Genomic DNA, 17,707 nt, shown 5'->3' with positions numbered 1-17,707 from the left:
TTGTTTTGGGTTTACCTACCTCTGCAAATATCTATTTTCAATCATGAACATCATTAAGTCAAAGACTTGGAGCAGTCTCAGTGACTAGCATCTTGAGAATTGCTTGCATGCAGGAACCTCATCGTATGTACCTAAAGTACATATGTTGGTGGATGAAATTCAGTATCAAAAATCAGTATCGGTATGACCAACCAGCTTCACTCAACCTTACAATGCGACCACGTTTGAAGTCGTTTAGTTGTCTGCAAGGTCTTCAATATCGTCGTAATGGCATCTTTAGTTGCTTCTTTACAGAATTACAATGGCAGCAACAAAAAAGGATACATTTCTGCCTCTGTTACTGGTTTTATACTTTGCGAATTGAGCACTAGAAATGCACGCTATGATCGCAATTACTGATCATTTGCATGTTCGATAAGATGTTTTTGCATACCATATTTTGTCACAATTGCAAAAGTCCTTCTTGGTGCTTCACAATTTTTTTTTTTTTTTTTTTTTTTTTTTTTTTTTTGTAAAAGACTGTAGAATGAACAAATTTATGTCAGTTAAATGAAAAAATTATTAAACTTTGCATGTTTACATGCCAGGCCACAAGACTAGGTTAAAGTAGGACACTGGTATGTTATGTATGTTTATGCATATTTTGATAAATATTTAATAAGTGAAATATGAAATTAAGTTAAAATTTAGTTAACTAAAATTTTGTTGAAAAAAATCTGGCACCCCCAGCTGCTTTCAGGTCATGCATACGCCCCACATGGGATTTCAGTTTGAGATCACTATCTTATGGAATTTATATGGTGCCAGAGACAAAAGGCAAAATGCAGAAACTCATTAAAATCTATATTGTAGATCACAACTAAGCAGTATCTAATAGAAATTTTAAAATAGATCGTCTAGATACCCCATTATATTCAGCTTTGCAGTAACAGAACAACACTTGTCAGAAATATCTTGACAACACAATCCCATCAAAATTTACTTTTAGGGTCTGTATAAACAGGTTTACAAACTTTTGCCTGATTAGTAACAGTATGTATTACCAGTAACAGTTAACTTAAGCTGCTAATAATGATACAAATCAATAATATGATAACACAGTTTACTGTGATATCATATTACTCACATTCTTAAGGGTACCAAATATTTTTTATTTATTTCACAATTTACAAATAAAAATTCTGCAAATTTTACTTTCCTTCTGCAATTTTATTACAAGATTATTCACAAAATAAAGGAGAGGGAGGAAAAAAAGAAAAAACTACTCACTACCAGAACTTTATTTTATTAAGCAAAAAAACTTTTGACTTTTAACTAGGCAAAAAGCAGTCTAATAATAATAAAGCTTTATCCCTGTATTACAAAACTTGAAGTAGATTGAAGGTAGATTGAAGGATTATAAACTCATGCTTAGCTTGATTTGTGAACTAAAAAAAGCTCCATTGAAATGTCTTCCAGGTTTTTTCCCCTTTTCCTTCAAAACTCATTGCTGTTCACGACTTCCTGAACACAGTTCCTTTACATAGATTCCTACTGTCTTGAAACTTCTGAAACCACCACAAACCATTACAAACACGAAAAAAAATTAAATAACGTCTTTCGCTGAAGTGGCACTGAGTATGAACAAGCAACTGAGCATTAAAGTGTGTGTGTTTGATTATGGCAAAGCCTCGAGGACTATCTGCCTAATGGGAGGAATGCCTTTGTGGAGGACTTGCTAAGAGAAACTGGCTTTTATACAGGTTACATACGAGTAAAACTACGAAAACGCCTATGCAGCCAGCCCGTTCGTGGGATTTGAACCTTGGACTGAACTACCAGTGTTCAGCGACTTTACCGCTCGGCCACTGGTGGGCCTTCAACTGAGCATTAAAGAAAAATGACATATCCAAATGAAATAAGGTGTCTTGCTGGCAGCTATTCAAAACTTAGAGACCCACAATTTCAAATGATCAATAATTTATTCCATGAAGATACTTGAGAACTCAAAACAACCGGCTCATCCTTTCTGAATAACCCAGTATTTAAACTGGGAATGGTTGTTATAACACTGTAACTTAAAAAACAAAAATAATAACAAATAAAATTATATATACGTACTCTCTTTTTTTTCTGATAGCCATCTTGTCCTTATTTGTGCAATCAAAATTATAAAAACCAAGTAAATATTTCCATGCTTCAGATCGGATGGAATGTACCAAGCCCTAAAAATAGTTCTTTGTTAGATTCTACTTATCATAAATATATTTAAAAACAATGAAATTTCATTTCCTACAGCATTATCATTAACATTTTAACATATATAAAACCCAATTCTAAGATCTGTATTATTTCCAAGTAAAATATGTTTTAACTCTACGCAAAATTTCTCAAAATTATAATATATCTATCATTGTTTTTTCGACAAATAAAAAAAATAGCTTATATTCAGCAAAAGATGGAATAATTGAGGCTTTATAAATAACTTTTAAAAAGAAATTTCAAAGAATCATAATTTTACAACACAGAATAACTTAATATAAAATGTGTTAACTTAATAATCTAATATTGAAATTTTATATATACACATAGACTCCAACCTTCAGCAAACCTTGTCAGTAGTCAACGCGCGAACGACATTTTTACAACTTTGAAAATGTGCGCGTAGCGTATGTTGTAATTAACCATTCATTAATTTTAAATTAATAATTAATTGTAATCAATTTTATTACATTTAAAATCCATATACATATAAAACTGAATAATTAAAAATATACCTTGTAAATTATATGCACATTTAATTAGAAATTTTCTTTTAACTCCTCAAGTCATAAAAAGTACTATAATATCCTAATAAAAAGTACTTCAAATCACTACTAATCATAGAAAAAATCAGAAGCTATAAATCATATCTTTATTCTGGATATGATTTCTACAGGGAAATAAAATTTAAATAACCAAGAATGATACATATAAGTATTAAACAAAATACGCATAATTTATGAATGCAAAGATTTATATGTAGCATGCTTAGCAAGCTTAAGTTCTGATTTTGAGAATGTTTTTTTATAACACAGTTCTTCATTTGCCTGCATATTTATTTTTTCAATCAAAACAAAAAAAAAAAGAGTTTTAAGACCTAAATTTGATCGAAATTCCGTCTGATTTTTTTTAACAATAGAAAAAATTCTTTTGCAAGCTGCATTTGAATGAGGTATTATTAAGACAGCAAGCATTACAGAAGGCAATACTTTGTATTTAATACACCCATTCATATTTTTTAATTTGGCAATTTCTCCCCATGCTATATCAATACGCAAATCTACAATTTCTTTCAAATCATCTACTTGATACATGGAAAATTCAATTTCTACTTGATTAAGACATTTTTCATCAATAATGGATGGAAAAGTATTCATCAAGTAAAGAACAGATGAAAATGAGACTTCAGTTCTCAAGTTGATGTCAGCAACTTCAGCATGTTTTAGAAATGGATCACTCAGTGGAAATTTATCAATTATATATGAACATGCAGTTACAAAAAAAGCTCGCACAGAATTGAAAAATGATTTCACTTCACTTTCATTCAACTTTGCATTTTTTAAATATAGTCTTGTTTCCGCACCAATCACTAAATTTTCATTTTCTTTTTGTTTACTATACTTCTGAAATGGAATAGACGTTAGAGTAACATCTTCATTTTCTTTAGAAATTACTGATGGTTTTACGAATCTAACAAATAAATTCATTAAAAGTTCAAAAAGTTCTCTTCTCAATTTATGTATATAAGGAGCTTGTTGTTGCAAATTAATATTTACTGTTATAAACAAAGGCAAAGTATTTTTCAAAAATAACAAGTACAATTTGGTGGTCGGTGACTGTAAAATTTTTTTAATGTTTTGCAATCTCTTTCCTTCATTCTCACTGTTATCTGGTTTATCTCCAAAAAAATTTATCACAGCATCCCATGTTCCAAAATCCTTGTTATAGATTCTAAAAGAGACAACCATCTCGTACTGCAATATTTCAAAATTTTATGAGATTTTGCATTCTGTCCCAAAATTTGTTGAGCAACTTTGAAGCTATGCTTCCGTTTCAAACTTTTCTCCAAGTAAAAATATATATCTATTATCAACATTTCAATTTCTGAGCCAATTAATTTTTCAGTAGCTTTTTTGCAGCTATATGCAAGAGCGGACAACCTCGGGTGATTATACTTGGTTGATGCATTTTGATAAATGATGCTACACCTTTAAACTTTCCAATTCATATTACTAGCATTATCTGAAGAAAATGATAAGCAATTTTTCCATTCTAAACCTTTGTTTTTAAAGTTTTCATTTATACAATTAAAAATACCTTCTCCTGTATTATTCGTGCATTCTAAAATAGAAATCAATGAAGTAATTATCACTCCCTTTTCTTTACTGTAGTATGTTATAACCAATGGGTACAGTTTGTTATCATTGTTATCATTACTTCCATCAGTACTTAGAGAAAATGATGTACTGCACACTGATTTTATATCAGCAACAGTATTTTCTGCAAGCGTTTTCACAATAGCAGCAGTTTTGGTATGACCGCAGCTAAATTTTTTTGCTATGGCAGAATCCGGAAACATTGCTTTGAAAAGCTCTTTGGAATGATCCGAAACAGAAAGCGGTAGATTATGTTCAATTAAAAAACGAACAAAATAGCATTCGGCTTTTATAGGATCTGTTTCATCATCTTTTATTAAGAAATTTGTTATTTCTTTAGATTTTACGGTGCCAAGTTCTATATGCTTTTGAGAAAACACATGCCGTTTACAGTCATCTTTTCCGCCATGAGCAACCGAGAAGTCTTTGTTGCATACACTGCAGTGTGCGTGATTCACAGAAATTTCGGACGCTTTAATGCATGGAAATTCTGAAGAATATGAATCTTTAAACTTCTGCTTTGATAATTTTGGCTTCTTCGTTCGAGGCAGCATTATGATTAAAAATCTTTCACCTGATTCACAGTTCACAAGACACACGCTAAGCTCTCGCCGTAAACTACACAATGCAGCCGAATGCAGCCTAAACACGCATCAGCGAGGAACCTGGAAGACAGACAATTGGGTGGAACTATTGATAAGTCGTTAACAGTTGGAGTTACTGATCTACGATTGGCTAATTCTTAAAAACTAGGAACGCACTCAACACGTGATATATGATAACACGAGTATTCAGCCAATCATCGGATGAATTAGTTGGTTCCGTTTTGCGGTTTTGCTGGTTCTCGCTCTTGTTTCTGTAAAATCCGTAGTTTTTTCCATACTTTTCGTAGCTCGTAGTTTTTCATGAATTTTCGTAGAAACTACGGAGAATCCGTAGTAGATCGAGTCTATGTATACAGTACAAAGTCCGAGATCCAGACGTCCAATATCCGGAATGATCTAAAATCCGGACCTCAAAGATACCACCAATTAATTTTTTTCTGGGGGGGGGTACGCTTTACACATACGCATTTGATTTTTTCCTCGTAATAAAACATGCGGAAAGTCCCGATTCTTAATTTCACTTCGGCACTAAATAAAATACCTAATTATTGAAAAAATATTCATTTTAGCATAAATTTGTGTGACCAATAATTTGACTCCATAGCTGTTTATCTGCTTGGCATACATCTCAAATTAAAATATTCCACATAGAAACATTGTTGATTTCACACCAACTAATACTTTATATCCTTGATGCCAATCTTCCCAAATCATTATTATATTTTGCTTTCATCATCGCATGTTATCAACACATAACAACTTGAGTGATGACTTGTGCAGCGATGCTTCATTTTTTTAATATATATATATTTAGTAATTGAATAACAAAGAGTATTATCCAATTACAGAGTTAAGCTAAATGCGCTAAGAAATTGTTAACGAGGAAAGATTTAACAAAAATTTTCCATATGCTAAAAATAGATTTTGTTAATGATACTCATTCGTTATTCACATAAAGCCAGAATCTGTGCCAGAGCTCGCATGGCCGCACTAAGTGGCAGAATTTACAGAAGAGTTAACAGAAGTTTTTCATTGCAAAGACAATGCCCTAATCATCAATCAACGGATGGCGAAATATGTAGTATGGGTCTAGATCCAGAAAATACTGCTACCGATAGTGAAGAAAGTTAGAGAAGTTATTGAAAAAGAAAATTCAATTGGCAAGTTAGTCGGAATTCTTGACACAGCAATTGCAAGACTTGAACAATAGAACTTAGTAACTAAACAAGAAATTATATCTTTCAATAGAGAAAGTATTAGCACAAAAACTTAAACAACTTACATTGAAAAAGGTGTTTGATAAAGTAAAACATATAAATATTAACCTCTTCTTCTTTTTTAAATTTTGATACCCTTTAGATTATAGATCACGATTTCATAGCTTTGATTTTATAATTTCTACATGCTATCTTACTAGATTTAAACTGATGATCTAATATCCAAAAAAATCCCAAATCAGAGATCGCCGAAGTCCCAACAAGTCCAAATCTTGGATGTTGTATTGTATATTATTTACTTTTACATGTAAAATGAAACGTTAATTTTTTAATAGCACTGAAAAAAACCTTCCAATGAATTTAATTATTAATACATTCTGTCCTAAAAATAGTAACATGCTTATAAATAGCCTTATTAATGTACATCATTCCTGTCTTATGGTTTTCAGTACTGCTGATACATAAACTATGTGACCAAAAATGTAAAATATCAGTAATAAAATTTAACATTTTTGTTGAGACATTCTGCAGCACTAAAATGTTTTCTAGAATTCCTACTCATTTCAGGCTTTGAAAGTCTGTATTAATGCATAAATATTTCATTACATATTATGACTGTGTTCCTTTTTGTGTTTATAAAACCAAAAAACAAATACTTGCTGCGATTTTGTTACATTGGCTACCATCAAATGAAGTAGCAATGATAACCAGTGTGCCCTGGTAAAAATTTCAAGAAAACTAACTTTTATTAATTGACAAATTATAAATAATACAAATTAAATTATTTCAGGACCTGGAGCTAAGATCACTTTACATCCTAACTTCTATAAAACACTTACTTGTATTTGACATTTTAGATAGCTGTTTAGATTGTAAATGTACACTTTATTCTATCTGTGTATATCTGTGTCTCGTCTTTAACTAACATAACATTATTGGATATTGGGAGTCTAGATTTCCAACACTGTACTACATAAGAAAAACAGTCTTGTGTACATTTTGTTTTTAATATTTTATTTTTTCACTAATTCTTTTATTGTTATAATTAATAAAAATATCTCATAGATACATCACGCCTACTTGTGTCAGACTCTGAATATGCATAAGTTAGATGGTAAGAGGTTAAGATGAGTTATTAAGAAACCCATCTAAGACAATTTCAGCTGTCATCCATCCTCCAGCATCATGACTACAATATTTTAACTCATAATTACTAAAAACCTGGAATTAGCATGATTAAGATACTGTTTTTAATAGTTCTTAAATAATTAATTATGATCATAAATTTCTAACTACCCTATGATAAAGCTTTTACTTCTGTGATTTTTCTTTTTATAAATGCCATTTTTCATATAAAATAATTACTTAAAAATGGAGGGGGACTAACATTTTTAAGGCTAATTTTCCAGTAAAGGGAATCTAAATTACAAAGAAAATATTTCAATTTTATAGAGAGTATTTTGCTGTGCAATTATTACAGTCTGCAGTACAGTTATGAAAATTTCCTTTTCAAAGGCTCAAAGCATTTTTAACCTCTCTTTTTCTCAAACACATCTTTTTGCTAATTAATAACCTAAAATATTCATTTACAAATTTAGAAATAGGCAACGAAATATAAAAAATTATTACAGTGCAGCCATTTAGAATTCACTACATACTCCCTTGAATATTCTTTGTTTCAGAGTTTCAACATCTGTGATTCTTCCTTCATAATCCAGATGCGAGTTCCATTCTTCTAGAATAACTGGGTCTTCTCGCTTAACTTCGGGCCTGGCAGGTAATTCAATACATGTAATAAGTTCGTAACCAGGTTCTTCCTGGTGATCAATATCCACATTCAAAATGTTTTCAGAAATCAATTCAGATAAATGACGATGATCTGAATAATGTGATTCTGTGTCATTTCCATAATTCAAATCAGAGAAGAAGAAATTTGTCACTTTTGAAAAACCTCCTAATGCTGTATGATATGGATCATGAAGCATTTTCTGTAACAATACAAAATTAAATTGTAAGAAAGAGTAAAACATGCATACTAAGTAGATATAAATCAGTCAGCTAGATCAGAAAGCTCAAGAGTCTCTATTTTTCAAATTATGATTTCTCACATAAATGAAATCTGCAAAGATGCATATGAAATGAATTAAGAAACAGTAATAATTTCTCACTCAAAATTTCTAGAAAAACAAGTTTATACCTCATCAGAGCAGAAACAGCCAATCAATAAAAGATTTTTTATATTTCTATAAAATTTTAAAGTCCTTTCTGATCTGTGATTAAACTGCATACTGAAAAATAATTTCCAAACAAATAATTGACAAATTAGCCACATTTTAAGAAATTAAACAGGTGAAAATAAAATCAACTAAAGCAAAAAGGTTTCAGGATAGTTAAAAATTTTGAAATTATCAAACTCAGCACACTATTATGAAATGTCAAGTCCCAACCCTTAAATACATCAAAATGCATATTAATTTTTAAGAATAAAAAGTAAATTGTATATCAATTTTCTTTTCAATTTTAAATTCTCTTTTAAACAAGCATTTACAGATGTTGTTAAATTTACTTTAGCAACTTTTTAACACTATGAGTCAACTGATGAAATATTTCTTTCTTGGAGAATAATTATCAAACACACTGCGGAAATTCTATTTTTATTGAAAAATTATAAGTTCAAATTTCCGAAGATAATATAGACCTTTAGCAATATGATAGGATTTCATTATTTTTAAAAATTTACCAAATTTTAATTTAACCATTTGATTGCTATGCTGTGCAAAAGTGCTGCGTTCATTTGTCTCAAACACTGCTACGCAGTTAGTTATTTTAGAATGCACACTTGTGTTACAAAGTACACGCGAGGTCAGATTACATTCACACCCACGGAGCAACAAAGACACAATGAAACTCCCAGCGCAGAAGCGCTGCGTCAAGGTTTTCGAGACAAATGAACGCTGCGCTTTTGAACCGTGTAGCAGTCAAATGGTTAAAATACATAGAAAATAAATTCAGCAGCTCAAAAAACTTAATTTTTTTACATCAAAATGATCTTTAATGCAAAACTCAAAATTTTAAAATACAAAACATGAGATATTAGAATTTTTTATGTTAGATCATATTAATAATTAATTTTTTCTATGATAAAAAAAAATTATCCTCATTAACACTCTCCCCCAGTATTTAGATTTAAAAGAAACAGCAGGTACGTCCAATAGAAAAAAATATAATACGTATTACAGGAAATTCAAGAACATGCTTTTATTTGTTGATTTCAAGAGTACTTTTCAAATAGATAAAACAAATTTCTTTATCACCTCTTTTGTTCTCTAATTTTTGAAAATCTCATTAAATAGAAATAAAGACAAAAAGATCAATTTAAAAAATTTAAATGAAATTTTAAAACAGCTATTTTTAACTAATTGATAAAGTGTAAAATAGAAAATAAAAGTCTTTATTTTTCTTTTCAGTAATTAAAGAAGGATGAAACACTTAAATTTTATATATGAAAGAATTTCAAATTGTCACAAATTATCTGAATCCCTAATTAGCAAACAGTATCACAAATCTGCTAGTAACAACTACGGTTATAAGTAATATTCACATGCCCTATTCTCTAACTTGGGCTAAATTTTGTATTACTGGGTAGCCATAAAATAAATTGGTGAACTAACAGTGGCCTTGGGAACACAGAAAAAAGAAATGTATTGTAGCTTTTGGATGCTGCAATAGATTTTTCACAAAGCTTACATGCACTTGCCACGTACGAAAACAGAGGTAGCATGCAATTCTCCTTCACACTATTCAGTATACTAAAATCATTCACGTAGACTACCACTTTAGATAATTACAGAATCATTAAATAGTTTTAAATCAGGAGAAAACAAAGATGACACAAACCAGATGATGTAATTACCAATACAGTCTCGAAGAAGTTATTCACACTGCTCACAACAGGTGATGAGGCACTGTCCTTCATCAAATAATACTCTACAAAGCATTATATGCCCAAGTCAGGTATAATGTGCATGGACAGTCCAAACTTATCACATCATATAAAATTTGCTCGAGTTTTGCCCCCTCCCAAAATAGGCACAGAAAGAAATCAGCCATCATTAGCGGGTTTAAGGTTGCCAGATTTGGCAAGAAATCAACCATTTGGCGAAAAAATTGGCAATATGCCATAGATGAAGCGAGAACATTCTAGAACGAATTCTTAACTGTTTTCCCGAGAATGTTCTCGATAGCAGGTCAAAAGCTATAAATACCCTGCCTACACACAGAGTTGCAGTTTATTGTGAAGAATATCTTGAGTGTGTTAAGTTCAGTAGTAGCACTCAGAGTTCAGAGATTAGCTTGAGAGCAATCGACCAAATTGGCAGCTGTATTTTAGCGCTTTGCAGTGAAGCTTATCTTCACTAGATAGCCCGAGACTACTACATAGCCTGATAGACTGAAGGCTGGGTTGCCGATTGTTTAAGCATGTTTATTGTAGTTTTTCGACGACTGTAACGCAACTTTGGAACTTCACTGTGTAATACTGATGAATAAATTGTTTTGATTCCTCATCAAGTGTTGTCATCAGTCATTCCGAATTCATGAACCCATAGTACACAACACATGGGTATTGGCAGCAAGTCATGGGAACTAGTATTAGACCAATAAACAAAGTTCTTAGCCTTTAGTTACCTCATTAATATGAAATGAGCCTAACTGCTCCAAAGAATTTATTGTTGAAAATTTTCACTCCTACATACATATGACAGTTGTTCATAAAATAAGGTTCCCAATGATTTTTTAAAATGAAAAGCATGTTTATTGCCACTGAATAATAGATTTTTGGAAAGCTTAGACTTTACCCCATTTTTTGACATAATCGCCGTTGAGATCAATGCATTTCTATATGCGGTGCACCATCTTCTTTATGCCTGAATCATAGAACTCTCCCCACCACGCCTCGAAGGTAGCTTAAAACCTATTCTTTCAGCTCCTCTCCAATTCTGAAATGCACCCCACAGAGGTGTTTCTTCAATTCAGGGAAGAGATGGTAGTCACTTAGGGCTATGTCTGGGCAGTAGGGCAGATATGCAACAGTATCCTATGCAAATTTGTTGATGAAATCGGGTGTTACACAGGCGATGTGTGGATGAGCATCGTCCTGATGGAAACGCACTCCCTTTGCAATCATGCCTCTCCTCTTGTTTTGAATTGAGCAGCAATGGTTTTTCAATGTCTCACAGTAGCGGTCCGCATTGATTGTTGCACTGGCAGGCATGAATTCGCGCAACAATAACCTCTTCCTGTACCAAAAGATGCTCACCGCCACTTTTTGTAACCGGACAGTGTTTATTTGAACTTTTGCAGCTTTGGTTGTTTCTGATGAGAATGTTTCATGTCCGGTGTCATTTAGTAGACCCAGGTCTCATCCCCAGTGACAATAGTCCAAAAATTCATCACCATTGGTTTCATAGGCCTGAAGAAATTCTCCCGAGGCTGAGTCAACCTCACGCAGCCCTGGGATCGAACCCTGGACCTGTGGTGCAGCTGCACGATGCACTAGCCACTTCGCCACCTGCGGTCTATACCCTAAATAGTCTGCCAAAATTTTAGCAATGCAGGTCTTGCTGATACAAGGAACCATCTCGTGCAGCTCCCGAATCACCACCCTTAGATCTTTCAGCATGGTTTCTTCCACTCGCAATCATTTCATCTGAAACCGATGGCCGCCCAGAACGCTGTTCATCATGGACGTCTGTACGCCCATCTTCATATTCGCTGCACCATTTGACCACGTGTTGTACGTGAGCAAAAGCCCACCTTTTCCATAGACTTAACACAGTTGGGAATGAATGCCCACCACCACAAAAAAAAAAAAATTGCAGGGTGTAATTTGCACTTGGTGGGAGAAGTGAGTGGAAGCTCCATCTCTAACGGTTGCCAAGCCAAGTCTGAGTATCACATACAGATCACTGGGACAGTGACTGGAAGAAGGAGAACCTAGATTGCCAGATTCTGCGATACAGCATCCCTCATGACTGCAGCTATTAGGGAACCTTATTTTATGGGCAACCCTAAATATAGGTGTAGGAAATTCATAAAAAACAAATATGTGTTATCCCACACTGCAAAATCTCCAATGTGTAGCAATTATATATGCTAATATAAAGCTGAATGCTATTATAAAGCATTCACCCTGATTGTACTTCAGAAGATCAAGATTGCACTTCAGAAGATTATTTACAGCAATCCAAACATTTATTCCCTAAGTATCTTAATAGACCTCTAGAACAGGAGTTCACACCAAAGTCAGCAGTTGATCTGGGGGCTGATGATATTTAAAAGGGAGTCAATGAGCTAGTTGCTCACTAGTAACTATTAGATCAATCAAGGAGTCAATAGTTGAATATATATTTAGCAACTGATTCGCAAAATCAAAATCTCGCTGATTATTTATCAATAATATTGATAATTAATTGTTAGTTGATATAAAGCTACATCATAAAATGTCAATTCTTATTTAAAACGCAAGGATACGCTAAATTTTGAATTTAAAATTCATGCAAGACAAATATTTCCTAATAAATCTGAAAGAAATATCCTATAATAAAATTTGAGTCAATGAGTTGTTCATGACTTTTCCCTCTTCTTGCTCAGTCAAGTCAACAATTTAAGAAAGAAAACAAACAGAATATTTTTTTTAAACAGGTGCTTTAAGAATTAAATTAAGGAAGTGTATGCCAAATATAAAAAATAATGCATCAGTACATCAAGTGCAGCAATAACAAGGAATATTAATAAAAATCAAGCTTTTGTGCAATTAATATTGCTGATTTTATTTCTGAAAACTTGTTTATATTTTTAAATTAATAATAATACAAAAATAATAAAACATATCTAATAAACCATTTTTCAAAACTTTGTTTGTATTCTTATTATTTTTCTCTAATAAACCATTTTTCAAAACTTTCTTTGTATTTTTATTGTATCTATTATGATTATTTGGCATTTTTTTATTATTTATGTAAATTATTTGAATTATGATTATGCTGTACACTGTACATTACATAGAAAAATATAAGACGGTCAATAAAGAAAACTTCTTTTAACCCTTTCACACTTACTTGTCACGTATATGTGCCAGCAAGAAATACACTCATTTCCCGGGCAACACACCGCCATGCCAGAGCATTTTCTTGTTCACCCCCCAGCTGTCACACATTTGTGCCAGTGTTCTGGAACATTTTAAAAGCTATAACTTTTGGCAAAAGATGGCATTGCATGTCCATATGGTTTCAGATGCATGTAGATTTGACCTTCTACTAAAAATGAGAGTAGCAAGACTTGCATACATGTGGTTTTTTGATTATATAAACATAAGGGGAAAGGAATGTTTCCAAATGGCTCTTTAAGCTATCATATATGTTAAAATTAGCATTTAAGTATCTTTTTCCTTTAGTTTAAAAAAGAAATATATACCAAAAAAATGCTCACTTTGAGAAATAATTTTCGGAAACGCTATTCAAATTATTCCACAGTTTTAATTGATAAAGTACATTAATAAACTTTTATATTAATAAAAAAGTTTTAATACAAAGTATGTTTACAAAAAGTAAAATCTTTCACGTAAACTGGAAGACAGACACTCAGTGAGCTCAGTCTCTGACAAAATGTCCATATGAGAATCCCTAGAAATACTGCTTTCTAACTCTTTAGGAAATGAATCATCACTCTCATTCATATCACTAATTGGCTCATTTATCATTTGTCTGATAAAAAACGCTTGCTTGCCATAATAAACTGAAGTCATATAAGATATATAAGTAAACTGAAGGCTTTCTGAAATAAAAGCAATGCGAAACATAATAGAATTTTACATAGTAATCCTAAAAGACTCTACATAGCAATAAAAAAAAAGAATACAGAAAGGATTCAAAGGGATATAGAAACACGAATGTTTATATCACATATTTATATCATGAAAAAATGCCCTCGCACACCAGAGCAGGAAATGCCAGCCGGGAAATGAGTGCATTTATTGCTTCTTCGTGCATTTAGACTTAATAGCAAAAAATCCCTCTGGCCCTAGATAGATACTCGCGAAAGAGACTGCAGGCCTCTGCGATAAACACGCGTTTGCGCTTCCTGTCGTGAAAGGCTTAAAAGAGGGTGGTGCAAGAAAAAAGGTTGGAAGCACTGCTCTAGGAAAACTGCAGTGTCTACTAGGAGGACTGAGATACCATCTTCAATCCCATGAACAATTCATGTCTTTATATTTGCTGGTTTGGTTTGGTTTGGTTTATTTGATTATGGCAAAGCACTCAAGGGCTATCTGCCTTAAGGGAGGGATGCCTTCGTGGAGGACTTTTTAAGGGAAACTGGCTCGTATACACGTTACACATGAGGAAAACCACGAAAACACCCATGCAGCCAGCCCGTCCGCGGGATTCGAACCTTGGACCGAACTACCAGTGTTCAGCGACGTTACCGCTCGGTCGCTGGTGGGCCCCTATATATTTGCTGGTTAAGTCGAACATAACTAATCTTGGAAACAGATCCTTACATAAATTATGGATCGGATAAAATTAGCATAATGTTTCTACTGCAATCATTCATGTAACATACCTTCACGAGATCGGATAAAATTAGCATAATAAAATTAGCATAATGTTTCTACTGCAATCATTCATGTAACATATCTTCACGAGATGCTGCTTCTCTAAGTTTCATAAATTATGGATCGGATAAAATTAGCATAATGTTTCTACTGCAATCATTCATGTAACATATCTTCACGAGATGCTGCTTCTCTAAGTTTCATTTTCAATGCAGAAATACGGGAGAATGCATGCTTTGTCTTTGTTGTTGAAACTTTTAGAAGAAAAGGAGAAGAGAATTAAAAATATTGTAACTTAAACTATGCTAGCTTTTGCTTTATCTATGGCATTCAACATAACAACTTCAAACTAATCTTCACAAGTTCTCTTGCTTGTTTGCCTCTCATAATTTTAAAGACCAATAACTCTACTGTTTTTCATTCCATATAAGGTATTCTAACACCTTATGTCATTTCCTGTCACTCTTGTGCTATTTTTGGAAACCTGTGCTTGTACTGGAAAATTTCAAAATACAATTATATTAACTGCAAAGCAAGTTCCCCACTTATTTTGTATATCAAGATGCACTTTAACCTGATTTATAAAGCAAAAGTTGTGATACCTTGCTTTCCACATAATCAATGTTACCTTTAGTTGGTAATTTACTTCATGGCCACTGAAAAAATCTCAAAAGAAATCATTTCCACTTTTTTTAATATAACATCACACTCTTATAAAAGATCTATACACTTATAAAAAGTTTCAAATAAAATAAATTTTCCTGTTGTAATCTAATATGATTTGTTTATCATTTTAAGGATGGTATTTTTCACTTCCGTACAAAGTTCATAACTGAAGCAATTAGGTATAAATCTGCATATATTAAAAAATAAAAGATCTAAAGAACACCAACTCGCTAATTGACACCATCTTACTAAATAACAGAAATATAATAACTGTAATTTTTAGAAATTTCGTAGTAATTTTTAGAAATTTCGTAGTAATTAAAAAAGTTCAGTACAGAGATACCAAAAAAAATTACTTTTTTAAAGTGACTAAAACTCTAGTAATTATTAGTAGCTAAATAATTAACAGCTCTTTGCATTTCTCCTTTAATTTTAAATTTACAAATAACTGCAAACAACGATTTCAATTTTAAGTAAATCAAACAAAAAACTAATAATTACCGTAATAATATGAGGTTTACTGTCAGAGAATAAATCTAATTCACTAAATGATTTCTCCAGTGCTTGAATTTTTGGATCAACAGTTAAATACAGATTGCTATCCTTTTCTGACCTATACAGAAGATACATAAATTAATACAGAAAGCCCAAGATAAAAGAAAATAACAGCTGCAAAATATTAATATGATTTTTTATACCACAAATCAAAAAAGATGTAAAAGTTGCCTTCTTGAGATGAGATGTCGTTAGCAATGTTAACTATCTTAAGCAACTTTAAGCACTTTTAATATACACTGACTCCTCATACATAAATGGCCATTAAATAAAATAGCATACCGATGCATTTGGAGATACAACATGAGAAACTGCATGTGAAAGAAAGCCATGTTTGGATAGCTACAAGTGAAGGAAAATCATGTTTTGATAACTGCTTCAGTGGTTTTAGAATTCTGTTTGAAAGAACACGGGGATTTACTTAGAACTGACATTGCTTGAGTGGTGGGAGAAGCAACTCAGCATTTATGAAAATGTAAATACTGATTGGAACAGTTTTATGAGAGAGGTGTATTCTCTTTTTATTTGACAACTAAATAAATGAACATATGATACAGATACTGAAAAAACAATAGGCATAAATAAAGGTCTGATCATAACGGGGGAAAAAACAGACTACTGGATATTTGTTAAGTTATGCCCAGAAACTGGTAAATCTTCTTTTTTCCCTCCCCCCCTCTAAATAGAGAGGCAACCACACTCATTGCAAAGAATCGTCGACCATATATAAGTGAGATTGATGTTTTATTAAGGCTATTAGTAAGTGTCTTAACTATTAGTAAGCATGCACAACAATGGAAATGAAAAAAGCAAGTTACAGACATTTTACTTTGGACCATAAATTTAATTCTGTTCATCCAACAACTGCTCATACATAAATGCTGTACTCCGCTATGCGGCAGAATAAAAATCAATGAGGTAGAGTTTACCATTGTGAATTTTACCTTCATGAGGAACAAATCATATGGAATTCGTGTGCAAAACTCCTTGGAGTAAAAAAAAATAAATAAAATTGCTTATGATGCCATATTAAAAGGCATCACAAAAACACAGCAGCCACAAAATGTGCAGGAAAATTTAACATGAAATTAGAAATAATCCTGGCATTAACTTAGTACTTAAAAAAATGGGGGCCATAACAATAGGACAATATACACCGACTCCTCATACACAAATGGCCATTAAATAAAATGGCATACCAATGAAAAAACCATTTAATGGCACCATTAATTAACCAATAACTGCCTGAAAAATATTAAAAATTCTAGAGACCTTACTAAAATACCCTACATCAATCACCTTTTATTGAATATAAACAGATGATGGCAAATTAAATACAGTTCCACACCTTCCCTAAAAGGTCTCTAGAATTTCTTTTTATCGTGTTTAAATATCCAGCCACAATAATCCCAGGTAAAGAAAATGGAACTAATTTTAGGGATAATTTAGTCAACTTGCCTGCCACCACATTACTGTGGATGTCACAATATGCAAGATGATAATTAATAGAGAGCATTTCGGGTACATTTAATAAAAATAACCATTTGGCCTATGGTAGCGAAAACTGAAAAACTGCGATGAAGAAAGAATGCAAACTGAAGTCTTCTAAGCAGATGTAATGAATTAAAGCTGTTTGAGAATCTACAGTTTAGAAGC

At 32.3% G+C, this 17,707-nt stretch overlaps 1 protein-coding gene across 1 annotated transcript in view; it reads right to left on the bottom strand.

Annotated features, from left to right (window-relative positions):
• Positions 1-17,707, bottom strand: part of Tbc1d15-17 (TBC1 domain family member 15/17) — a 60,938-nt gene that overhangs the window by 39,766 nt on the left and 3,465 nt on the right. Inside the window, exons 5-7 of the mRNA XM_035366495.2 lie at positions 15,998-16,109; positions 7,878-8,207; positions 2,101-2,204 (exon numbers count right to left, since the gene is read on the bottom strand). Of these exons, the coding sequence (XP_035222386.1) occupies positions 2,101-2,204; positions 7,878-8,207; positions 15,998-16,109 (546 nt within the window). The remainder of the gene's footprint in view (positions 1-2,100; positions 2,205-7,877; positions 8,208-15,997; positions 16,110-17,707) is intronic.

This window comes from Stegodyphus dumicola, chromosome 1, assembly GCF_044657685.1.
Source record: "Stegodyphus dumicola isolate Sdum_Otavi_A_Nest chromosome 1, ASM4465768v1".
Taxonomy (NCBI): domain Eukaryota; kingdom Metazoa; phylum Arthropoda; class Arachnida; order Araneae; family Eresidae; genus Stegodyphus; species Stegodyphus dumicola.
Note: the sequence above shows the minus strand (reverse complement) of the source record. Positions and strands in the feature narration are given on the sequence as shown.